This window comes from Scyliorhinus canicula, chromosome 18 (genome assembly GCF_902713615.1).
Source record: "Scyliorhinus canicula chromosome 18, sScyCan1.1, whole genome shotgun sequence".
NCBI classification, from domain to species: Eukaryota; Metazoa; Chordata; class Chondrichthyes; order Carcharhiniformes; family Scyliorhinidae; genus Scyliorhinus; species Scyliorhinus canicula.
The window spans coordinates 11,875,726-11,901,497 of record NC_052163.1 but is presented as its reverse complement, the minus strand read 5'-3'; the positions used below and the strand labels follow the sequence as shown (position 1 = coordinate 11,901,497).

The window sequence follows — 25,772 nt, the reverse complement described above, 5'->3', positions numbered from 1 at the left end:
GAGAGTAAGTAGACTTTTATTCAGCTGTATTAAAGTTCAGACTATGCTTTGTTTTGTGGTAATGGTAAGGATGGAGTTAAGCTGCAGAACAGATGTGGCAAATTGGGACAGGCCTGATGGGCTGAATGGCCTCCCGATGCTCCTGCGACTGTCCTGACCTCTATCCTGTATTGCCAGCCTGAAGGGAAGGATGTTTTCTGTGAATAAAATCTCTCTCTCTCTCTGTGCAGTATGGGCTTTATTCATCATTCATGGGCTGTTTTGTGTACTGCTTCCTTGGTACCTCCAAAGACATCACTCTGGGTCCCACAGCGATCATGTCCCTCCTCGTTGCTTCATATGCCTATCATGACCCGGTGTACGCTGTGTTGCTGGCTTTCCTCTGTGGCTGCATCCAACTGGCAATGGGAATCCTGCATCTCGGTAAGACCCTCTCTCTCTCTCTCTCTCTCTCTCTCTCTGCACTGAATTCAATCCATTGCTGCCCCATGATCTCTCCTTGGGGATGGGAGGTGGTGACTGACAGAGCAACGACATCGCAGGCTGTGACCCACCCTGCCCCAAGCATTGGGTCACAGCTCTGTCTCACTCGGCTGAGTCCAGCAGGCTGTGACCCACCCTGCCCCAAGCATTGGGTCACAGCTCTGTCTCACTCGGCTGAGTCCAGCAGGCTGTGACCCACCCTGCCCCAAGCATTGGGTCACAGCTCTGTCTCACTCGGCTGAGTCCAGCAGGCTGTGACCCACCCTGCCCCAAGCATTGGGTCACAGCTCTGTCTCACTCGCCTGAGTCCAGCAGGCTGTGACCCACCCTACCCCAAGCATTGGGTCACAGTTCTGTCTCACTCGGCTGAGTCCAGCAGGCTGTGGGTTCGGGTCCCACTCCAGAAACAAGGTCTGGGTCAACACTTGCAGTGCAACACTGAGGGAGTGCTGCATTGTCAGAGGAGGCGTTCAGCCATGGCACTGTCTGCCTTCAAGTGGACATGAACGTACCCGTGGTACCATTTGCAAAAGAGCAGGAGAGTTCTTCCTGGTGTCAGAGTTGACATTGATCAGAACAGATTACCTGGTTATCGCCACATTGTTATTTGTGGGATCTTGCTGTGTGGAAAAAAAAAAATGAAAATCGCTTATTGTCACGAGTAGGCTTCAATGAAGTTACTGTGAAAAGCCCCTAGTCGCCACATTCCGGCGCCTGTCCGGGGAGGCTGGTACGGGAATCGAACCGTGCTGCTGGCCTGCTTGGTCTGCTTTAAAAGCCAGCGATTTAGCTCAGTGAGCTAAACCAGCCCCTGTGGTGTGGTGACTCGCCTCCATGTTTCCTTCATACAACAACGGCTACACTTGCCTCTGACTGTGAAGCACAGTGGGGAATTCTAATGGTGTGAAAGGCGCTTTATAAATGCAAGTGTTTACATTGTATTTCGCCTTGCCCCTGATCATACTGGTGTAATGGACAACTTGTTAGCACTGCTGCCTCACGGCGCCGAGGATCCGGGTTCGATCCCGGCTATGGGACACTGTCCGTGAGGATTCTCCCGTGTCTGTGTGGGTCTCACCCCCACAACCCAAAGGTGGGTGGATTGCCTAAATTGCCCCTGAATCGGAAAAATCAAAAAATGCTTACAAACCGCCTGGTGTCCACCCATTGACTCTTCGCCTTTGCGTCTGTCCTAATCGCTCGGCTCGAGTGAGTGCGTTAATCTTCGCTTGTTCCCTGAATGCTCGCTCCTGTTTGTAAACTCCGGAGGTGAGACAGTGTGTTCTCTCTCCAGATCAGGCTGCTGGTTAAGATGGTTAAATAATTCCATTCCCATTTCTCCCTAGGTTTCCTGGTTGATTTTATTTCCTATCCTGTAATAAAGGGATTCACTTCCTCTGCTGCTCTAACCATTGGCTTTGGACAAGTGAAGGTGAGCATCGAGTCGATGAAGAGGCCGTGGGTTTTGTTCGATGTTGACTTGTGTTTCTAAGCAAAGCAAGGTTAATATTCCGTATGAAACAGCCCCTGTCTCTCGTTTGGTGTTGATTTGTCCTGCTCTCTGGACCCTATCTGGGAAATGTTTTGAGAGGCAGGAGTTTGGGAGGGTCTACCGATTTGAGAACTTGCCCCGTTATCAATATTATTCTCGAATGGCAGGAGGGAGGGAGCATTCTCTCAGTAGCTCCCGTCAAACAAAATAACAGCATCCGAATAGAGTAGAAAGTGTCTGAAAAAGGCACATGTCGTCAAAGCTTTTCAACTTGCACTCACCAGGGCAATTCACAAAAATACCAACTGTAAAGGGAACAGATTCAGTCGGGCACGCAGTGTGGCTCATTTACACATGCTAGAAGTCACGTGCACAGGGCCCTGCGCTTTGCAGACAGAACATATACACTCATTGCACCTTTTCAACTAAGCAAAATAGGCAACAGCCATTTTCTGATTCAGTCTCCGTGGCAACGTCTCTACCAATCAGAGTCCACTTGCTGACCAATCAGCACACTCTTCTCGTGCAGCACAAATTGTTGCTCCCTTTTTACAATTGGTGTTTTTGTAAGTTATCCTGATGGGTGCAAGATGAGAAACGTCTGCAGAGTTCAGTACTACCAAATGATTATTGGAATAGAAAAACACATTTCTATATTTCTCACTTTAGTCCCAGTACCATCAGTTCAGATAACATTAATGTCACTACAGTGAATGTTTCTCTCTCACTTTCCCCATTTACGAGGGGAGAATTATTTATAATAATCGCTTATTGTCACAAGTAGGCTTCGATGAAGTTACTGTGAAAAGCCCCTAGTCGCCACATTCCGGCGCCTGTTCGGGGAGGCCTCTACGGGAATCGAACCCGCGCTGCTGGCATTGTTCTGCATTGCAAGCCAGCTGTTTAGCCCACTGTGCTAAACGAGGAGAGGTGAATCTCTCCAGTATTCCACTTGACTTGGGACGCTATGATTGTCCCTTGCTTCTCCTGGTTTCCCCTTCCTCCCAAATTCCATTGGGAGTACTCTGCCACTGCTCACCCCATCCAGAAATCCAGAATCAAATCCTGCTTTGTTTCGAGCCTCCAACCCGATGGCAGCAGTCGGAAAAGTCAAGGTTCTCGTACCTCGTGGACCCGGTGAAGCCTTTGTAACTCCATTTGACATCCCTAAAGCGGGTCAAGTGCTCGCTTGGGCGAACACGCTGATGGGATTTCAGAGGATTAAGAGACTTTCCCGTGAGAAGGGCTCTTGAAATGGATGCAAGGGTTTCCTGGTGCAGGCAGCAAGACGTGCGGCTGGCTTTGTTCAATGACCCTTTAACAATCTCCTCGCTCAATAACTGGCCGAGAGGCAGTGAGAGGACAACTATTGGAGGCAAGGGATTGGAGGGGTGGGGGGACAGCAGCAGAATGTGATGGGAAGGAATGCCGCCTCCTTCATCCCAGCTACGCTTGAGAATGACTTGCTGTGTGTGAGTCCAATTGGGGAGATGGATGGAGTTACCAGGCAAATGGGAAGTTAATTGGAGTCGAGCCTTTTGGAGAAGGATGGTTGAGTGTTAATGTGAATATTGAGAGCTCACGACTTAAAATGACGACTACTAAATAAGCAAAGATCAAAGTTTTAATGAGCTCCGTTCCCACCATCCTGATAGTCCCATGAAATATGATAAAGCTGTTGACTTGTCAATTAATCAACAACTGGCCCAGACCTGAACAAAGGAAATGCCTGCCTACTGTTGGTACCGCGTATCTCTGAGCGCACAATATCCACCGGCACCATCGGGGCCTTCCGTGCTCGGTGGGTACCGCGAGGACTGGGGGTGCCTTATCATAGAATTTACAGTACAGAAGGAGGCCATTCGGCCCATCGAGTCTGCACCGGCTCTTGGAAAGAGCACCCTACCCAAGGTCAACACCTCCACCCCATCCCCATAACCCAGTAACCCCACCCAAAACTAAGGGCAATTTTAGACACTAAGGGCAATTTATCACGGCCAATCCACCTAACCTGCACATCTTTGGACTGTGGGGGGGAAACCGGAGCACCCGGAGGAAACCCACGCACACACGGGGAGGATGTGCAGACTCCGCACAGACAGTGGCCCAAGCCGGTATTGAACCTGGGACCCTGGAGCTGTGAAGCAATTGTGTTATCCACAATGCTACCGTGCTGCCCACCCCTCCCCTTAATAACGTTCTGGTGTTCTGGCTTGATGTTTAAGTTTTTTGTTTTTGTGATTTGCTTTTTAGTTTAAGGCAGCATCTCTTTGAGGGACTGTCACTCTCTAATTTGTCATCAGTTTATTTGATTTGGCCCACACGGACAGTGACCCAGGGCCAGGATTCGAACCCGGGTCCTCGGCGCCGCAAACCCAGTGCCAACCACTGCGCCAGATGCTGCCCTGGGTACTCTCAATTTTAAGAAAAAAAATGAAAGGAAATTTGTCAGACTTTAGTTGCCACCTCTGAAATGGCCTAGCCAGCTACTGTTTTTCATCGAACTTTGATGTAACTATCTACACTGGTAGTTGCTCAAGGCAACAGTGCATCGCCACGCTCTCTCAGGCTGTTAGCGAAGGGTTATAAATGCTGCTGTTAATCTCTGTAACCTGCAACCCGTGAATTAATATTTATAAAAAGAGACTGTTTGGGTTCTGTGAGGCTGCTGCATTCGCAAAGCCTCAGCCCAGTCTGTTCAGTCAGGTGGTTCTGAGGGATGATGGGGTTGGGCAGGGATTTGCTGCGTTGTATCTGAATTTTAATTCTGACGCTCTTTGTCGTTTGATCCAGAATATCCTCGGCCTCTGTGACATTCCCCGCCAATTCTTCCGGGAAGTTTACTACACGTTCCATAACATTGCTGAGACAAGGTAGGCATTCCAGCTTTTATCAATGGTCACAAACTCCAGAGGCTCCGTGACTAACTGCACCATGCAGGCCGAAGGCGTCCCGTTCAATTCTCTGAATGTACAGACGAGGAGGGAATTGCGTTTTTCCTCAGTTGCAGCATTTCTGGTCGAGTGAGGGTTTGAGAAAGAAATCCCCGATTCCCCAGTCGAGGCTTGTCTTGTTTACTGGTTGCCGTGACACTCGGGTCAGAGGGTGTCCATGTGGAGAGGTCCTGTATCTCTGCCACCTGTGTAACGAAGGTGCAGAATGCAGACATTTCTCACCCTCTGGAAGGAGTGAAACTGGACGTTATCCTCTTCTTCCCGCTTCCCATCCCGGACGTTCCGGCTCAACAGAGTATCCGAGTCAAAGAGCAGCAAGGAAAAGGGAGACAGAACGAGCGCGACTGGATTAAGAGAGTTTCTGTTTCTACTAGGGCGGCACGGTAGCACAGTGGTTAACACTGTTGCTTCACAGCTCGAGGGTCCCAGGTTCGATTCCCCGCTGGGTCACTGTCTGTGCAGAGTCTGCACGTTCTCTCCCCGTGTCTGCGTGGGTTTCCTCCGGGTGCTCCGGTTTCCTCCCACAGTCCAAAGATGTGCGGGTTAGGTGGATTGGCCATGCTAAATTGCCCCTTAAGTGTCCAAAAATGGTTAGGTGGGGTTACTGGGTTATGGGATTATGGGAATAGGATGGGGGTGTGGGGTGCCCTTTCCAAGGGCTGGTGCAGACTCGATGGGCCGACAGGCCTCTCTCTATAATACTGACTAACCCCTAAAATGCCTCTTAAGGAGTTGGGCCTCCCAATTTGAGTGCAGTGGTTCCCTGAGGAAACCAGACTGTCTGTAATTGCCAAAGGCACGTCCACAACGAGCAGTTCGCCTCTGTCTCCTATCCCACTCTGGATTTCGAGCAGCTCAGTCCCCCACCTGCCTGTGTGTTCAGCCCTATGAGCTGAGCATAAAAACGTGATGGAACCATCAATTCACGAGACACGTGTTTTAAGATATGAACAGTGGTTTTAATCTACTTACTACAGAGCCAGCCTGTTACCCGTTGAACTCTCGATGAACTGCAGGTTGGCCCTGGACACGGTTATTTATACAGCAGTCAAGGGGGAGGAGTCGTGGGCGGAGCCAAGGGTGGAGCCTTGTACAAACTCCTGAGCATTCCCAGAGCTACTCCCCCTAGTGGTCGGATAACGCTACTGCGCTTACAATGGTATTGGTAAATACAGTGTGAATTACTACATTACATTCACCACAAAACACACAATCCCTTTAAAATGACAGCATTTTGCCTTAATCGGTCCTTCGGTATCAGGCAGGGGTTTCCCACAGACGGGCATGCCCACCCAGTGTTGTATCGTGATGTGGGGTGTGCCAGGCGCCTGGAAAGGTAGGGTCAAATTCATTTGTGATATCATGGAGGGGGTAAGGGGGTTGTGTTTCTAACTCGCTCTCTGCCAGGCGTTAAATTGCCGAGAGGGAATTTATAAGAGCTGCCTGAATTTTCACCTTGTGTTGATGTGATTGGGATTGAAATCAGATGTGCTGCCCAGACTGAGAGCAGAAAACCAGCACCCCCTAATCCGAGAGCATAATACTGGAAAGGTCTAATACAGGTGGGAATTATACAGTAAATGGCAGAACTCTTGGGAGAATTGACGGGCAGAGAGATTGCAAGTACACAGATCACGGAAAGTGGCAACACTGGTAGAGAAGGTGGTCAGGCAGGCATACGGCACGCTTGCCTTCATTGGTCGGGGCATCGAGTATGAAAACTGGCAAGTCATGCTGCAGCTGTACAGAACCTTGGTTAGGCCACACTTAGAATATTGCCACACGACCAGAAGGATGTGGGTGATTTGGAGAGGGGACAGATGAGGTTTACCAGGATGTTGCCTGGTCTGGAGGGTATTGGCTATGAGGAGTAGACAGTACATTTTCCTGTAAAAGGGTGGGACCAACGAGTCGAAGTCCTGATTGGATAAGGGAAAAAAGGGAGGCTTATGGCAGATACATGGGCCTCAAAAACAGTGGAAGCCCTGAAATGGAAAGTGCAGGGACAGGAGGAGAGGGGGGGGGGGGGGGGGAGGGGGGGGAGAGAGGAGGAGAGAGAGGAGGAGGAGAGAGAGGAGGAGAGAGAGGAGGAGAGAGGAGGAGAGAGTGAGTACTTAATTTTAAAAAAACAGAGAAACGATACGCTAACAATTGCACACGGAAACACGAAACGGTACAAAAGAGGCTTTATTACCGTGAGATGTTATTCCCTCAAGTGGAGCTGTAAAATGGCAGCTCGGGAGACCTCATGGATATTTATACTGCTCCCTGTGGGCGGAGCTAGCCGGCAGGGGCTTACTGACAAACTATGCAGGGGCCCCTTTAGTAGAGGGGTCAATAACCAGGGGGCATAGATTAAAGTGAGGGGCAGAGGATTTGAAGAAAAAATGTTTTCACCCAGAGGGAGGTGGGAACCTGGAACTCGCTGGTAGAGGTGGGAACCTGAAACATTTGGGAAGCATTTCGATCTCAACGGCATGGCATACAAGGACCAAGTACTGGAAAATGGGTGCTCGATGGCTAGCCCAGACACGATGGGCTGAAAGGCCTCTTTGTGCCGGTAAACTGACTACAATGTTGGGGGGGGGGGGGGGGGGGGGTTGGTGGTAAATCACCAACAGTTGCTGGGGAACTGGGGTCGAATTAAGTCGGTAACAATACCATAAACGCTAAGCAGGAGGTTGAAGAATTATTTTCAGTTGATAAAATGGAGCATGTTACCACAGCGCAAGTCAATCTTTGTCTTTTTAAGAGGAAATTAGGTGATAATGGAATAGAAGGAAAACGGGTTTTGAGCTAGCACAGCCTTGATGGGCTGGGTGGCCCTTCTGTTTCAGTTTCCATGTATTGCTTTACTTTGCCCTCCACCTTGCTGCAGGATCGGTGACCTCGTGCTAGGCCTGGTCTGTCTCTTCCTGCTTGTGCTGCTGAAAATGATGAAGAACCAGCTTCCGGAACAATCCGGCCACCAGCCGTTCCTGAACAGGGTGTGTTCGAACATCGTCCGCTTTACCGGGACAGGTTTGTGAATCATTGCATCCCACTCTTACCACAATGGGAGCTGTCATTTCTGATCAGAGACATTAACGTGTCCAACGAGTTTGAAGGGTTGCATCTTCTCAATGGATGTGGTGGCATTTGATCTAAATCTGGGGCTGGTTTCACCACTCTGCCCGTGGGGGGGGGGGGGGGGGGGGGCAGCTCTCCATTCACACGCCAGTCACTCTGCCCGTGGGGGGGGGGGGCAGCTCTCCATTCTCCGCCAGTCACTCTGCCCGTGGGGGGGCAGCTCTCCATTCACACGCCAGTCACTCTGCCCGTGGGGGGGGGCAGCTCTCCATTCTCCGCCAGTCACTCTGCCCGTGGGGGGGGGGGCAGCTCTCCATTCACACGCCACTCACTCTGCCCGTGGGGGGGGCAGCTCCCCATTCACACGCCAGTCACTCTGCCCGTGGGGGGGGCAGCTCTCCATTCTCCGCCAGTCACTCTGCCCGTGGGGGGGGCAGCTCGCCATTCACACGCCACTCACTCTGCCCGTGTTGGGGGCAGCTCTCCATTCTCCGCCAGTCACTCTGCCCGTGGGGGGGGGGGGCAGCTCTCCATTCACACGCCAGTCACTCTGCCCGTGGGGGGGGCAGCTCGCCATTCACACGCCAGTCACTCTGCCCGTGGGGGGGGCAGCTCCCCATTCACACGCCAGTCACTCTGCCCGTGGGGGGGCAGCTCTCCATTCACACGCCACTTACTCTGCCTGTGTGGGGGGGGGGGCAGCTCTCCATTCACCGCTAGTCACTCTGCCCGTGGGGGGGGGGGGGGGGCAGCTCTCCCTTCACACGCCAGTCACTCTGCCCGTGGGGGGGGGGGGCAGCTCTCCATTCTCCGTTAGTCACTCTGCCCGTGGGGGGGGGGGCAGCTCTCCATTCACACGCCAGTCACTCTGCCCGTGGGGGGGGGTGGGGGCAGCTCTCCATTCACACGCCAGTCACTCTGCCCGTGGGGGGGGGCAGCTCTCAATTCACACGCCAGTCACTCTGCCCGTGGGGGGGGGGGGCAGCTCTCCATTCACACGCCAGTCACTCTGCCCGTGGGGGGGGGGGCAGCTCTCCATTCTCCGCCAGTCACTCTGCCCGTGGGGGGGCAGCTCTCCATTCACACGCCAGTCACTCTGCCCGTGGGGGGGGGCAGCTCTCCATTCTCCGCCAGTCACTCTGCCCGTGGGGGGGGGGGGGCAGCTCTCCATTCACACGCCACTCACTCTGCCCGTGGGGGGGGCAGCTCCCCATTCACACGCCAGTCACTCTGCCCGTGGGGGGGCAGCTCTCCATCTCCGCCAGTCACTCTGCCCGTGGGGGGGGGCAGCTCGCCATTCACACGCCACTCACTCTGCCCGTGTTGGGGCAGCTCTCCATTCTCCGCCAGTCACTCTGCCCGTGGGGGGGGGGGGGGGGGGGGCAGCTCTCCATTCACACGCCAGTCACTCTGCCCGTGGGGGGGGCAGCTCGCCATTCACACGCCAGTCACTCTGCCCGTGGGGGGGCAGCTCCCATTCACACGCCAGTCACTCTGCCGTGGGGGGCAGCTCTCCATTCACACGCCACTTACTCTGCCTGTGTGGGGGGGGGGGGGGGGGGGGCAGCTCTCCATTCACCGCTAGTCACTCTGCCCGTGGGGGGGGGGGGGGGGGGCAGCTCGCCATTCACACGCCAGTCACTCTGCCCGTGGGGGGGGCAGCTCCCCATTCACACGCCAGTCACTCTGCCCGTGGGGGGGCAGCTCTCCATTCACACGCCACTTACTCTGCCTGTGTGGGGGGGGGGGGGGGCAGCTCTCCATTCACCGCTAGTCACTCTGCCCGTGGGGGGGGGGGGGGGGGGGCAGCTCTCCATTCACACGCCAGTCACTCTGCCCGTGGGGGGGGGGGGGGGGGGCAGCTCTCCATTCACACGCCAGTCACTCTGCCCGTGGGGGGGGGGGGCAGCTCTCCATTCTCCGTTAGTCACTCTGCCCGTGGGGGGGGGGCAGCTCTCCATTCACACGCCAGTCACTCTGCCCGTGGGGGGGGGTGGGGGCAGCTCTCCATTCACACGCCAGTCACTCTGCCCGTGGGGGGGGGCAGCTCTCAATTCACACGCCAGTCACTCTGCCCGTGGGGGGGGGGGGGCAGCTCTCCATTCTCCGCTAGTCACTCTGCCCGTGGGGGGGCAGCTCTCCATTCACCGCCAGTCACTCTGCCTGGGGGGGGGGGGGGCAGCTCGCCATTCACCGCCAGTCACTCTGCCCGTGGGGGGGGGCAGCTCTCCATTCACACGCCACTCACTCTGCCTGTGGGGGTGGGGGGGGTTGGGGGGGGGGGCAGCTCTCCATTCGCCGCCAGTCACTCTGCCTGTGGGGGTGGGGGGGGGGCAGCTCTCCATTCGCCGCCAGTCACTCTGCCTGTGGGGTGGGGGGGGGGGGGGGGGGGGGGTGGGAGGGGAGCAGCTCTCCATTCACACGCCAGTCACTCTGCCTGTGGGGGGCAGCTCTCCATTCACACGCCAGTCACTCTGCCTGTGGGGGGGGGGGGCAGCTCTGCAGCTCTCCATTCTCCGCCATGTCACTCTGCCCGTGGGGGAGCAGCTCTCCATTCACACGCCAGTCACTCTGCCCACGTTGGGGGGGGGGGCAGCTCTCCATTCACACGCCAGTCACTCTGCCCGTGTTGGGTGGGGGGGGCAGCTCTCCATTCTCCGCCAGTCACTCTGCCCGTGGGGGAGCAGCTCTCCATTCACACGCCACTCACTCTGCCCGTGGGGGGGCAGCTCTCCATTCACACGCCAGTCACTCTGCCCGCGTTGGGGGGGGGGGGGGCAGCTCTCCATTCACACGCCACTCACTCTGCCCGTGGGGGGGGCAGCTCCCCATTCACACGCCAGTCACTCTGCCCGTGGGGGGGCAGCTCCCCATTCACACGCCAGTCACTCTGCCCGCGTTGGGGGGGGGGGGGGCAGCTCTCCATTCACACGCCAGTCACTCTGCCCGTGTTGGGGGAGGGGGCAGCTCCCCATTCACACGCCAGTCACTCTGCCCGTGTTGGGGGAGGGGGCAGCTCCCCATTCGCCGCCAGTCACTCTGCCTGTAGGGGCAGCTCCCCATTCACACGCCACTCACTCTGCCTGTGGGGGGTGGGGGGGGGGGGCAGCTCTCCATTCGCTGCCAGTCACTCTGCCCTTGTGAGGGGGCGGGAGGGGAGCAGCTCCCCATTCACACGCCAGTCACTCTGCCCGTGGGGGGGGCAGCTCCCCATTCACACGCCAGTCACTCTGCCCGTGTTGGGGGAGGGGGCAGCTCCCCATTCGCCGGCAGTCGGGACGTCTGGCTTAGCAGCAGCTACTCCAGAATGAAGCCCACTTTTCTGCCAGGGTCTGACCAGCGCTCTGGTCACGAACTGAGCAATCGCAGGTTGGCTAGTTGCATTTTGCATTTGAAATAAATGGGTTGGATACTGTTGGGCATTTCAGTACTTGTACACACGTGGTGCAAGTGTGTAAACCTTGGGTTTTGTGAGATTCCTTATCCAGTGTCTCCCAGAATGACTGATCCCTCGAGCGATATTTGATGATTTGAAAGAAACATTCCTGATTTGTGCATGTCAATTACTGAGGGGAAGACAAATTTGAACGATGGGGAGAAGGAGAGACTGCTTCTCATTGCGGTATAGAACATAGAACGATACAGCGCAGTACAGGCCCTTCGGCCCTCGATGTTGCACCGACCTGGAAAAAAACTAAAGGCCATCTAACCTACACTATGCCCTTATCATCCATATGCTTATCCAATAAACTTTTAAATGCCCTCAATGTTGGCGAGTTCACTACTGTTGCAGGTAGGGCATTCCACGGCCTCACCACTCTTTGCGTAAAAAACCCACCTCTGACCTCTGTCCTATATCTATTACCCCTCAATTTAAGGCTATGTCCCCTCGTGCTAGCCACCTCCATCCGCGGGAGAAGGCTCTCGCTGTCCACCCTATCTAACCCTCTTATCATTTTGTATGCCTCTATTAAGTCACCTCTTAACCTTCTTCTCTCTAACGAAAACAACCTCGAGTCCATCAGCCTTTCCTCATAAGATTTTCCCTCCATACCAGGCAACATCCTGGTAAATCTCCTCTGCACCCGTTCCAAGGCTTCCACGTCCTTCCTATAATGAGGCGACCAGAACTGTACGCAATACTCCAAATGCGGCCGTACTAGAGTTTTGTACAACTGCAACATGACCTCATGGCTCCGGAACTCAATCCCTCTACCAATAAAGGCCAACACACCATAGGCCTTCTTCACAACCCTATCAACCTGGGTGGCAACTTTCAGGGATCTATGTACATGGACACCGAGATCCCTCTGCTCATCCACACTACCAAGAATTTTACCATTAGCCAAATATTCCGCATTCCTGTTATTCTTTCCAAAGTGAATCACTTCACACTTCTCCACATTAAACTCCATTTGCCACCTCTCAGCCCAGCTCTGCAGCTTATCTATGTCCCTCTGTAACCTGCAATATCCTTCCGCACTGTCTACAACTCCACCGACTTTAGTGTCGTCTGCAAATTTACTCACCCATCCTTCTGCGCCCTCCTCTAGGTCATTTATAAAAATGACAAACAGCAACGGCCCCAGAACAGATCCTTGTGGTACGCCACTCGTAACTGAACTCCATTCTGAACATTTCCATCAACTACCACTCTCTGTCTTCTTTCAACTAGCCAATTTCTGATCCACATCTCTAAATCACCCTCAATCCCCAGCCTCCGTATTTTCTGCACATAACAAACAAAAAACAGAAAATGCTAGAGGTACTCGGCAGGTATGGCAGTATCTATAGAGAGAGAGAGAGCGAAAAACAATCAACATTACAGATCTGTGATCATTGGAACTCGCTTTGTAATGTGTGTCCTGCCCCAGGATTCGAGCAATTCATCCCCCGGAATTCCGTTGTGGGATTTGAGAGCAATTGAATTAAGATTAAGTCAAAATTTTAGTCCGAGCCCAGGAATATTAAAGGACTTGCTAAAACAAACGCAATAACATTTGTAAACGATGAACAAATTCATGTGTCATGTGATCATGTGTCTCTCCAAACATTCTCCAGGAATATGTCAAAGCAGAATTGGCAACCCTAGTTTAGGAGAAAGTGTTTTCTTCTTTTTTTTTAACTGTGGGTGCTTTTATTCCTTGCTTTCCTGAGTGGTGCTAGTTCTTTTTGAGAGTTTGAAGGGCATTTGCTACTCGGATTAGTGCATGTGACTATGAAAGGATGTCACTGTAGCCACAATGATGGGCGAGTCAGCAATTCCCATTTCCCGAAACTAATCTTGTGAAACCAGCCTCTCCCTCAAATGAGGAATTGAATTTCTGAAGCAATCTGATCTTTCTGTCCATTTGAGCTCTCGCCCGTGCTCTCTCCAGGTAAGATTTCTGATGAGCTACACTCCTTGGGTGTTTCCTTACTGTAAACCAGTGGCAGGCCACATGCGGCCCATTTAGCTTCATTGACCGTTGCCCACGTTCAGGGTTGCCACGTTCCAGTGATTTCCGTCCATGTGATTTTTCCCCCTACCACCATGACTGAAGTTTGCACGTAAAGTTCTCCCTCACGTGCTGATCGCTCACAACATCGAATGCAAGAGCTGTGCACTTCCCTCTGTGTCCAATGTATGAATATTTATTTTGCTTTTAGTTGGCGACAATTCTATTAATATATAAATGGCTAGGACAGCACGGTGCCGCAGTGGTTAGCACTGGGACTGCAGCGCTGAGGTCCCAGGTTCAATCCCGGCTCTGGGTCACTGTCCGTGTGGAGTTTGCACATTCTCCCCGTGTTCGCGTGTGTTTCACCCCCACAACCCAAAGACGTGCAGGTTAGGTGGATTGGCCACGTTAAGTTGCCTCTTAATTGGGGGGGAAAAAAAATAATTGGGTCCTCTAAATTTAAAAAAAAAATCTATATTGTGGTTTTATTATCCTCTGCGGTGTTTCCAGGGCAAGTTTTATTTCTGTTCTTTTCTCAAAACATGAGCTGAGGGATGGGAGAAGTGTAATTTGGCGAGGAGGGGGGGGGGGGAGGGAATGAGAGTTGAGGAATGTGTCTGTGCGTGGTTAGTTTGCGATCCCGGTCCGTGTGAAAGAATCGCACAAGGTTCCCTGACCAACTGCAATGTGGGGTAGGGTGGAATGTGAGATCTGAGGAATTCATAGAATTTAAAGTACAGAAGGAGGCCATTCGGCCCATCTAATCTGCACCGGCTCCTGGAAAGAGCACCCTACCCAAGGTTAACACCTCCACCCATCTCCATAAACCAGTAACCCCAGCCAACACTAAGGGCAATTTTGGACACTAAGGTCAATTTATCATGGCCAATCCACATAACCTGCACATCTTTGGACTGTGGGGGGGAAACCGGAGCACCCGGAGGAAACCCACGCACACACGGGGAGGATGTGCAGACTCCACACAGACAGTGACCCAAGCTGGAATTGAACCTGCGACCCTGGAGCTGTGAAGCGATTGTGCTATCCACAATGCTACCGTGCTGCCCACTGGAAACAGGAGTAATGTTTTGTCGGTCAACTTCAGGCCAAAATACAAATGCAGGAAGAATCGAACGGGGTTTCAACACCGATTGAAACAGAATATTTTAGTGAGTAACCAAACAGGCGCAGAGGGAAGAAAGCACAAACGTGTAACAACTTGATGTGGAGTTCTCCCTTTTATATTTAAGGACACATTGTTGGGGTTTAGTTGTAATGATGCTGCTTTTTCTACAGCCCGGAATGCTGTGGTAGTGGTGGCTGCCAGTCTTGTCGCTTACAGCTTTGAAAGTCAAGATCAGCACGTGTTCACCCTGACCGGGAAAACGGCTCGTGGCCTCCCACCCTTCCGGCTGCCGTCCTTTTCCGATTCTGCATCCAATGGGACCATTTGCTTTACTGAGATGCTTCAGGTAAGGGTTGACCTGTAAGGCAGTCCTGGGCAAAATCGAACATGATTCAATTGAGTATTGTTTGGGGGGAGGGGGGAAGACATGCCAAAGCTTTGCCTTCTAGAGAAAGGGGTGGACTCTGGATTGAAGCACTGCAGAGGGAGAACGTCACCTCCTCCTGCAGAGGGCTGAGCGTAACACCGCTAATGGAAGGCGCACCTGAACATGCCTGAGCGAGTTGTTCCTGGAGGTGGAGGACAAATGTGAACAGTGCCAAGGAGGGCCAGCCAACCACGCCCACATGTTCTGGTCTTGCCCCAGACTTGTGGGGTACGGGACTACCTTTTTTTTTGAGTCCATGTCCAGGGTTGTGGGGATGAGGGTGGAACCGGGTCCACGTGGTGGTCTGCCGGATATTTGAACAGCCAGAACTCTTTATGCGGATAGGGGCAGCAGCCCTCGCCTTTGTCTCCCTGATCGCCTGCCGGAGACCCTTGCTCGGCTGGAGATCAGGGCCGCAGACTTTCGGGATCGGAGGAGAGATCCCGCAATAGATGGAAGCAATTCACCAACCTGTTCGAGGACCTCTGTTCATGACCAGCAACCATTAAGGAGGGTGGGGTGAGGGGAGGGGGGAGAGAGAGAGAACTGGACCGGATCAGATAAAGGACGGGGGGAGGGGACACCTACCAGAGTACGGGAGAAGAAGGGCACTGAAGGGGAGAACCTAGGTGGGGGGGGGGGGGGGGGGGGGTCCACAGCAACAAGAAGAGGGCGCACCTGGGGGACCCCGAGCAAATCCCTGTATGTTCTAATACCACAGGGCCGCATGTATCTAGACCGGACCACTTTTGTTTCCCTGTTTTTGCTACGTTTATACTGTGTCTTTGGACAGTTTGTTGTATATTTAAATTTATTTCAGAAATGTTGTATGCAAAACCAATAAAAACATTTTTTTAAAAAAAGCTTTTAGTTTTGGACTCTTATCGCAAGAACACCAAATGCAAAGGGAACAACAATTTGTATTTCTTGAGAAGAGAGTGCTGATTGGCTGACAAGTGGACTCTTAGAGGTGTTGCCATGGAGAAAGCACCAGTTTTTAAAAACAAAATTTATAAGAGGACCCAATTATTTTTTTCCCAATCAAGGGACAATTTAGCGTGGCCCATCCACCTACCCTGCACATCTTTGGGGTGTGGGGGCGAAACCCACCCAGACACGGGAGTGCAAACTCCACATGGAGTGTGACCCGGGGCCGGGATCGAACCCGGGTCCTCGGCGCCGTGAGGCAGCAGTGCTAACCAGTTCACCATTGTGCTGCCCTCAGAATGCAACAGTTAACTGATGGTTAACCGTTAACTGGCAAGCTTTGCTTATTCAAACCAGTCAGGATGCCAGCCATTCTCTAGTGCATTCCCCAGGCCAATTCCTTGACCCCCCCCCCCCCCCCCCCCCCAATAATACTAAAAACGCTGATTGGGGTTTTACTGGGAGCTTGTATGCGGTTATAAGGTTTCTAACTTGCAACCCAGTCCGGATTAAATCAGCTGTTATTGAACACTCAACGATCACAACAAAGCCACAGTATGATTCAGAGTGAAGTGAATTAACCAGTGAAGAAATCGAGGATGCACCCTAAATGTGTAAGCTGGGATGAACAGTTAACTCCATTTTCTTGTCTGCTCGCACGTGGATCAGATCAGTGCCAGCAACACCGGGTCTAATCCCTGTTCCAGCTGAGGTAGATTTCACCCTGCTCACTGCTAAAATCCTGGCATGATCCAGATCGCCAAGGAACTGTTTTCGAGCTGACGCCTTGGAAGAAAGTAAATATAATGTAATTTCAAGATTCTGCACCATTTTCCACTAAATGCTTGGATATCTGAGTTTTGATTGCATATTGATTTATTATTCAGGTTGGTGGCATTAATTAGCATTTCACTTGAGCATATATAAAGAGAGACTTACTGAAGGTGTGGTCGAGTTAAGAGGTGTATGCTTGCGACGTTTCCCTCTGTAAATAAATAGTTGACTGGTTAAATGACTACCAGGTTTCTGGAATAAAATGCAGGGATGATCCATAATTGGACTGTTAAATTGATCCCGATATTTATTTATTGAGCCCTCTTTGATCTTTCTAGAACTTTGGCGCAGGACTAGCTGTGGTGCCTCTGGTTGGATTTCTGGAAAGTATTGCGATAGCGAAAGCTTTTGGTGAGTCGTCAGCACAAGTGACCTGTTGTCAAGCTGCGAGCAGGCCAGCTTGATTTACGTGGCCTATTCCATCTCTGAGACAAAGCTGTATTAAGTAACAATGGGAAGAAGCCATTCAGCCCCTCCGATCCCTCCATTATACCATGTCTGGCCTGCACCTCGACTCCCTATTGGTCATCACTGCTCCCCACCCACTTTTAACCCAACAAAACCGGTCAATCTCAGCCTTAAAGTCCAGTTGACATTCCCCTACCCTTGTACCCTCTGTACCCTTTTGCAATGCTTCCACATCCTTCCTATAATGCGGCGACCAGAATTGCACGCAGTACTCCAAATGTGGCCGCTCCAGAGTTTTGTACAACTGCAACATGACCTCAGGGCTCCGAAACTCAATTCCTCTACCTATAAAAGCTAAAAGCCTTCAGAAGCTCTTAACACCCAGGGGGGTTTGGTGGCTAGCAGAAGTTTCACTTTGATGGGTTTTCTGTCTCTTGCAGCCAGTCAGAACAATTACCGAATTGACCCGAATCAGGAACTCATTGCAATAGGTAAGAGTGGCTGTTTATATTAATGTTGCCCAGCTGATAAAAGGGGAGGGGGGAGAGGGGAGAGAAAGGTTGTTTATTCACTTCCCTGTTTCAAGAATCTGCTGTTGGGCATTTTTATTGATGAAAAAATGAAATGAAAATCGCTTTTTGTCACGAGTAGGCTTCAATAAAGTTACTGTGTAAAGCCCCTAGTTGTCACATTCCGGCGCCTGTTCAGGGAGGCTGGTACGGGAATTGAACCGTGCTGCTGGCCTGCCTTGGTCTGCTTCCAAAGCCAGTGATTTAGCCCAGTGTGCTAAACCAGCCCCACTATGGGAGCAGTGAACTTGGTGCCAATGCCTGGGTGATCGTTTATTCCCTCAATAGGTGTGCCTAAAAGAGTTTGTTTTCCCTCCAGCCCCTCCCCCCGGCATCTTGGCTAAGATGAAGCGTTTGTTCTGTTGAGTTTCTGAATTTTGAAACTCTAGGATTGAAGGGAAGGTGAACTGTACCCAGGCGCTCCGAGAAGCTGGAGTGACTCTCCATCGACATCGGAACCGGCTGGTTTCAGAGTAGATTCTAAATTCCTCACACCCACTTCCTTGTGGAATGAACACCGACTGATTGACGGTCGAGCACAGAAACCCTAAAAATAGATCTTGTATCTTCCGGGGGAGGAATTGGAACCGGTGACACTGAACTGACTTCCATTGCTGCTCCGGACAGTGATTGATATTTGGGGATTCCAGATTTGACCCTGGTTTCTTTTTTAACCCTCTACAGGAATCAGTGGGCCCCTACCCTGTGTCCCCACTCTCCCTACCCTGGGATAGACAGACAGACAGACAGACCGACTGACCCTTGGCTGTGACTCCATTCTGACTATGTCTTGTTTTGGATTTCAGGCAGTGCGAACATTCTGGGCTCTTTTCTTTCATCCTACCCAGTAACCGGGAGTTTTGGAAGGTAAGTCACAGTTGGAGATTGGCGGGTGGGTGAGTGATGGATTAGAGGGAGAGGGGGGGGGGGGGGGGGGGGGGGTGTAGTTGTTTTGTTTTTTTTGGGATGGGGGGGGGGGGGAGAGGTGTGGGGAATGGGCAAGGAGGTTGGCCAGAATTTGGAGATTTCCCACTCTTGGCGCGGGTTTAACCATGGAAAACTTCAATCACCAACCATCGGAACTGATCCCCGTTCCCCTCAGCCCACAGGTAGATAGCGGTGTCAGGTAAAACTGGCACAAAAGGAACATTGGGGGGGGGGGGGTTCCACAGAGTCCCTACAGTGCAGAAGGAGGCCACTCAGCCCATCGGGTCTGTACCAACCCTCTGAAAGAGCACCCTACCTAGGGCCACTCCCCTGCCCTATCCCTGTAATAATGGCCAATCCACCTAACCTGCACATCTTTGGACTGTGGGAAGAAACCGGAGCACCCGGAAGAAACCCGTGCAGACTCCGCACCCACGATCGGAACTGAACCTGGGTCCTTGGCACTGTAAGGCAGCAGTGCTAACCACTGCTGTGGGGCGATATGGGTAGCACTGACTGTGGGCGGGGAGGGGGGGGTTAAGAGTGGGGAACAGAGCTCTGTTTTGGGGACCAGTGGGAGGAGAATGAACCTTCAGCTGTTCCGCCAGTGCCATGTGAGAGTGCCTTTAAGAATTGGACGTTTTAAGAAATGTACCTTTAAGAAATGAAGCTGATTCTATTACTGAAGTGATGTCACGGGGGGGGAGGGAACTAAGCTCACTTCTGCCTTTTGGGGAGTTTTAGTTTCAGTTTGAAGAAAGCTTGGGTGTGGCTATGAGCTGCATTGCTGGTGATCACTGCCATGAAGGACTAACTCTTAATCCTTTGGTGAAATCGGAATTGTAAAAAGGCCTCAGTATTAAATATAAATCTAATGTGCTTCTGTTTGAAGGATTTGTTAAGTCTTTTGGATGTGTGAAGGAATAGTTTGCAGGATTGGGTAGTGTTGTATTATTTTCGGGGTTATCTTTGAAGTTAGGAGTGTTAAGAGATCCAATGTTTATTTAAAAGGTTAACTTGAGTTCATGGAATAAACAGTGTTTTGTTTTAAAACCCACGTGTCCATAATTGTAATACTACACCTGGGGAACAAGCCGTGTGCTTCAAAAGCAACAATCCATTAAAGGGGGGGTTGGTTGAACTCCATGATACATTTTGGGGTTCTGAATATACCTCTCCCATAACAGCAGCAAAGACCGCAGTAGGTGGTCCGATGTGTCAACTGGAGTAAGCTGCCCATCACTGGTGACACTGCGTCAGGGGTCAGTGTCACAGCTGAAGATCCCACTGCCTGTAGTTTCTGCTGTAACTTAAACTGTTTTTTCTAAACTCTAGGACTGCTGTGAATTCGCAAACTGGTGTGCGCAGCCCCGCTGGAGGAATAGCCACTGGTGAGTCAGTAATGTGTTTTTCTTTATATATAAATTTAGAGTACCCAATTCATTTTTTTTCCACTTAAGGGGCAAATTAGCGTGGCCAATCCATGAACCCTGCACATCTTTTGGGTTGTGGGAGCGAAACCCCCGCATACACGGGGATAGTGTGCAAACTCCACACGGACAGTGACCCAGAGCCGGGATCATAGAACATACAGTGCAGAAGGAGGCCATTTGGCCCATCGAGTCTGCACTGACACACTTAAGCCCTCACTTCCAACCTGTCCCCGGAACCCAATAGCCCCTCCTAACCTTTTTTTTTGGTCTCAATGGGCAATCTATCGTGGTCAATCCACCTAACCTGCACATCTTTGGACTGTGGGAGGAAACCGGAGCACCCGGAGGAAACCCACGCAGACACGGGGAGAACGTGCAGACTCCGCACAGACAGTGACCCAAGCCGGGAATTGAACCTGGGACCCTGGCGCTGTGAAGCCACAGTGCTAGCCACCTGTGCTGCCCATGACATTCGGCGCCATGAGACTGTAGTGCTAACCACTGCGCCGCCCTGCCGCCCCATCAACCAGAGTTTGTCTCCGGTCCTTCCACTGTGTTGTCTGACGGTGCACGTTCTTTGATTTATTTTTCCCAGGTGTTGTTGTGCTGCTGTCTCTGGCTTTCCTCACTCCTCTGTTCTTCTACATCCCGAAAGCAGCTCTGGCAGCTGTGATCATCTGCGCCGTCTCCGCCGTCTTTGACTTGAAGATCGTCGTCACGCTCTGGAGGGTGAACAGTAGGTGTCGGCGTGTTTTACTCTGGTCACGCCCCGATGCGTTTCATCTGGTCGCTGTGGCTTCTGAATCTCCTGCCGTGCAGATAAAACCGTTTTTCTCAATCTCTCTGCTTGGCAGGCGAACTTGCCTCTTGGTCTCGGCTCGGGAATCGTACTCCACGTCCGGAGTGGGAATGTCCGAAATTCCAGCCCCACTCCAAACGCACGAGCACCTAATCTAGCCAGGACAGGGGTGGGGGCAGCAGGCCCAGCTCCCCTTGGGGTGTGGGTAGATGATCCCACTGTGCGATTTCGAGGGAGTTCTACCAGGTGTCCAGACCCAATAGCCACCTCTCCGTTAACATCACAAGAACAGATTATCTGGTCAATGTGGCTGTGTTTGGGAGCTTGCTGTGCACAATTAGGGGCCACATTTCCGACATTACAACTGTAAGAGCACAGTGTAATTGCACTTTAGTGGCATGACTATAGGTGCTATATAAATGCAAGTCTCTGTGTCCCTCGGGCCAGCTTTTCCCTGCAGCCACTCTTATTAAGCAGTGTTGGAGGTTGCCCTCGTGTGGTTGAAATGTGTAGTGTCCTCTCTCTTCACTGCAACCTTTCCCTGGGTGCTGGGTTTTGCACGGTGGAATAACTCGGGACGTCCAATCAGCCTCTGCTTTGTTGCTTGTTTTCTCCAGGGTTGGACCTGCTGCCTTTCCTGGCATCATTCCTGGGCTGTTTTTGGGAAATTCAATATGGAATTCTGGCTGGAATTGCTTTGTCTGGGACAATCCTGTTTTTTAACATCGCCAGACCCGAGATTAAGGTAATAGTCTCTCTTTTTTGTTCGGATGCACTTTTTCTGGAGGATAGTATGAAGTCTGTTAATCAAAAACTAGGGTGGATGCTGATTTCCAATAATGCTAGATTTAACCATTTAATATTCTAGTTAGTAACCTGATAATCTTGGGGCAGCACGGTGGTTAGTACTGTTGCTTCACAGCTCCAGGGCCCCAGGCTCGATTCTGGCTTGGATCACTGTCTGTGCAGAGTCTGCACATTCTCCCTGGGTCTGCTCTTTCCAAGGGCCAGTGCAGACTTGATGGGCCGAATGGCCTCCTTCTGCACTGTAAATTCTATGATCTTACACCAACAATCTGGGGATGGTCAGAGATCTACAGCACAGTAATTGGTTCATCGTTTACACTGCTTTCCCAACAGAGCAGCGTTGTATTCAGAGGAGGGTCACAAACGTTGTTCGTCAACTAACACCCACTGCATGTAAGGAACTGATGGACTGGAGGGGAGCCCCGATAGGGGAGGTGAAGCGTAAATGGGAGGAAGAGTTGGGTAGGGAGTTGGGAGGCTGGGCTGCATCCTCGTTGAAAGGTTTGGCTTTCTACAGTTCAAGGTGGTCCACAGGGTGCACATGACTGTGGCCAGGATGAGCAGATGTTTTGAGGGAGTGGAGGGTAGATGGGGGCGATGTGCGGGTGGGCCCACGAGCCATGTCCACATGTTCTTGGCGTGTCCAAAGCTTGGGGGGGATTCTGGCAGGGGTTTGCCGACGGAGGTTCTGAAAGTGAGGGTGGTCATGAGTCCAGAGGTGGTGATTTTTTTTCTGGTGTGTCAGAAGACCCGGGAGTCCAGGGGGGCGAGAGAGGCCGATGCCTTGGCCTTTGCCTCCCTGGTGGCCCGGAGACGGATCTTGCTAGAATGAAGGGACTCGGACCCCCCAAAGTTGGGGGTGTGGGTGATTGACATGGTGGGGGTTTCTCAGGCTAGAGAAAATAAAGTTGGGCTTCAGGGGCTCAGTGGAAGAATTAGCCCGGGGGAGGCAGCATTTAGCGACGACTTTGGGAAAAATTAAGCTGCCAGCAGTTTGGGGGGGGGGGGGGGGGGGTTAAAAGTGGAGGAGTTGGGTAAGGTGGGGGCAGGTCGGTGGGGAATTGTAGTTGTTGAGCTGGTAACGTATAGCCATGTTGGCTGGTTTGGAGTTGTGTTCCTCTTCATTGCGTTAAAATTTAAACGCCTCAGTAAAATATTTTTCCAAAAACAAACTAACACTCGCTGCTATCAATCCAAAATGACACCTCATAAATCATTTTGTACTTGCGTCGCTTAACCCTTTATGCTGCATACCTGTGGAGATTAATGAGCTGTGAGGAGGCTGAAAGCAGTGGAATCCTAACCCACTTCTTTTTGTGTCTCAGATTTCTGATTACGGTACGGTTATCGTGCAGTTGCAGAGTGGTTTGAATTTCCCTGCTGTTGAATATGTTTGTGACAAGCTGTACCAGCGTGTGTTAGAAGGTAAGTGGAAACTTCACTAATCCCTCTTGCTGTAGGCTGGGATTGGACCAGCTTTAATTCGGCCAGTTTTTCCCCCTATGGGGTCCAGTGATTCCGCTGCGTTCAGTAATTGGAATTTAATTCCATCTCCGTCCACAGCCGCAACTATCTAAACATTCTCTAATAACTCTATTGCTTCTTTCCTCCAAAACACTATCGAGCTCCATGTTGAATTTGCCAGTACTTAACCGATAAATCTCTGCTTCCCTGGTTAGTCAGAGACTCCCTCTCGTCCGAAATTGCCATTTCTCTTTTTCCCTCATGATGCTGCCTTGGTTACCGGACGGGATTGTTTAGAATCTGGGTATATCTCCTGAATTTGTACCTCCCAGTGTAAACAAAACATTTTTTTTTTGCCTTTTATTGCTAACATGGGCTGCTTGATCAGCACCTCATCCATCACCTTTTAAACATTCACACTCTCCGCAATCGGCACAGTGGCAGCTTTGTGTACTGTCTCCCAAGATGCACTGCAGTAACTCACCCAAGGCTCCTTTGGCAGCACCTTCCAAACCCACGACCGCTACCTAAAAGGAGACGGGTGGCAGATAACCGGGAACACCACCACCACCTGCAAACTTTGCTCAAAGCCACACGCCATCCTGATGTCATGAGAATGTCGCTTTAAGAAATGGTTAGCTGCCCATGTTACTGCAGTGATGTCAGAGTGTGGGTGGAGCTGAGCTCTGGTTCTGCCTTTTAGTTTCATTTTGAGAAAAGCTTGGGCGTGTCATAAGTGGAGATGTTCGCTGATGATTACTCGATGTTTAGCACCATTTGTGACTCCTTGGATAATGAAGCCGTCCTTGTCCAAATGCAGCAAGACCTGGACAATATCCAGGTTGATAAATGGCAAGTTACATTCATACCACATAAGTGCCAGGCAATGTTCATCGTCCCTTGACGTTCACTTGCATTGCCACCACTGAATCCACCACTATCAATATCCTGGTGATTATCATTTGACAGGCAACTGAACTAGACAAGCCGTATAAATGCTGTGGCTATGAGAGCAGGTCAGAGGCCAGGTATCCTGCGCTGGGCAACTCGACACCTGATTCCCAGTAGCCTGTCTGCCATCTACAGAATACAAGCTAGGATTGTGATTGAATACTTTCCAATTGCCTTAATGAGTGCAGCTCCAACAACACTCTAAGCTCTACACCAGGGGTGGGCAAACTACGGGCCGCATGCGGCCCGCCAAAGGTCTTTATGCGGCCCACCAAGATCAAGTCATAAAAAAAAAAAGAATTTTTTTTTTTTTAATTCTTTTTATTTAAAAAAAAATAAATATTTTTTTTTATAAGGTTAATGTGGGGGGCTGTTGGGTTACTGGTATAGGGTGGATACGTTGACTTGAGTAGGGTGATCATTGCTCGGCACAACATTGAGGGCCGAAGGGCCTGTTCTGTGCTGTACTGTTCTATGTTCTATGTGTCTGGGTTTTCCAGTGAGCTGCAGCTGAGGTTAAAGAGCTGTCCTGTTGATCTCTGCCATCCAAAGACTGTCTCTGGATCATTTGGGTGAATTCAGAATTATAAATGTTCTCCGTAGTGAATGTGAACCTAATGTGCTCCTGTTTAAAGGTTTGTTAAGTCTTTTGGATGTTAAAAGGACCGCTTAAAGGATTACTTTAGTGTTGTATTCTTTGGGGGTTATCTTTGAATTAATGGTTGCTAAGATATTCACTGTTTGTTTTAAAAAGGTTAACTTGAGTTCATAGAATAAACATTATTTTGTTTTTTAAAATACTGGTCCATTTTTGCTGTACCACACGTGTAGAGTGGGCCATGTGCTTCCCATACCACAATCTATTTAAAGTTGTGGGTCAGGTGAACTCCATGATGCACTTTGGGGTTCTCTAAACCCTGGCCCATAACAATGACCTGGAAATATATCGCCGTTCCTTCACTTGTCGTCGCATACCCCATCCTCCAGTGTGGTTACTGGGGGGGGGGGGGGGGGGGGGGGGGGGGGGGGGGGGGGGGGGGGGCTATAAAAAATCACTCCCACCAGAGCTTTCTTAACCTTTTTTACTATTTCTCATCTCTACCCAAACTCATTCTACACCGTAATCTCCCACTCTCATAACAATGCCATCCTTTAATTAACAGAGCTACCTCTCCACCTTTTTTCTAACTTCCTGTCCTTCCTATACCTTGGAATGTATGTCCAGGTCCTGGTCTCTATAATGGCTATCCGACCATAGCATTCATTTCTATTTGTACTATCAATTCATTGGTTTTGTTACCAATGCTACATGCATTCAGATACAGAACTTTTAGTTCCTTTTACTATTTTTGTAACCTCTAGTCTTCTTTGCTGATGCACTCTTAGTTTTGCACACAATCCCTTCCTGCCACGCTCTAGCGTAATTTGGCTTATTCCTCTTGCTCTCTCGTCTTGCCTTCTCTATTTCTGATGGATTGACCTGTTGTCTAATGAACTGTGACACATTTCCTTCACCAGCTAGCCCTCCCAGTTCTGTGATACTGGACTGTCTTCATGTCAGCAGCATTGACTACACGACAGTGAACGGTTTGCGGGAGCTGATCCAGACATTCCAACAGAAGAAAGTGTGTCTGCTGTTCTCTAATTTCCAGGTACGTGCT

General features: G+C 51.1%; 1 protein-coding gene across 3 annotated transcripts in view; it reads left to right on the top strand.

Moving 5' to 3' along the window:
• slc26a11 (solute carrier family 26 member 11) overlaps window positions 1–25,772 on the top strand; it is a 37,421-nt gene that overhangs the window by 5,981 nt on the left and 5,668 nt on the right. For all 3 annotated transcript variants that reach the window (XM_038777015.1, XM_038777016.1, XM_038777017.1), the window contains exons 3-15: window positions 231–423; window positions 1,830–1,915; window positions 4,769–4,848; window positions 7,808–7,950; window positions 14,736–14,911; window positions 17,032–17,104; window positions 17,602–17,652; window positions 18,537–18,597; window positions 19,993–20,048; window positions 20,686–20,826; window positions 21,507–21,634; window positions 23,022–23,121; window positions 25,630–25,763. In XM_038777015.1, the coding sequence (XP_038632943.1) occupies window positions 231–423; window positions 1,830–1,915; window positions 4,769–4,848; window positions 7,808–7,950; window positions 14,736–14,911; window positions 17,032–17,104; window positions 17,602–17,652; window positions 18,537–18,597; window positions 19,993–20,048; window positions 20,686–20,826; window positions 21,507–21,634; window positions 23,022–23,121; window positions 25,630–25,763 (1,422 nt within the window). The remainder of the gene's footprint in view (window positions 1–230; window positions 424–1,829; window positions 1,916–4,768; window positions 4,849–7,807; window positions 7,951–14,735; window positions 14,912–17,031; window positions 17,105–17,601; window positions 17,653–18,536; window positions 18,598–19,992; window positions 20,049–20,685; window positions 20,827–21,506; window positions 21,635–23,021; window positions 23,122–25,629; window positions 25,764–25,772) is intronic.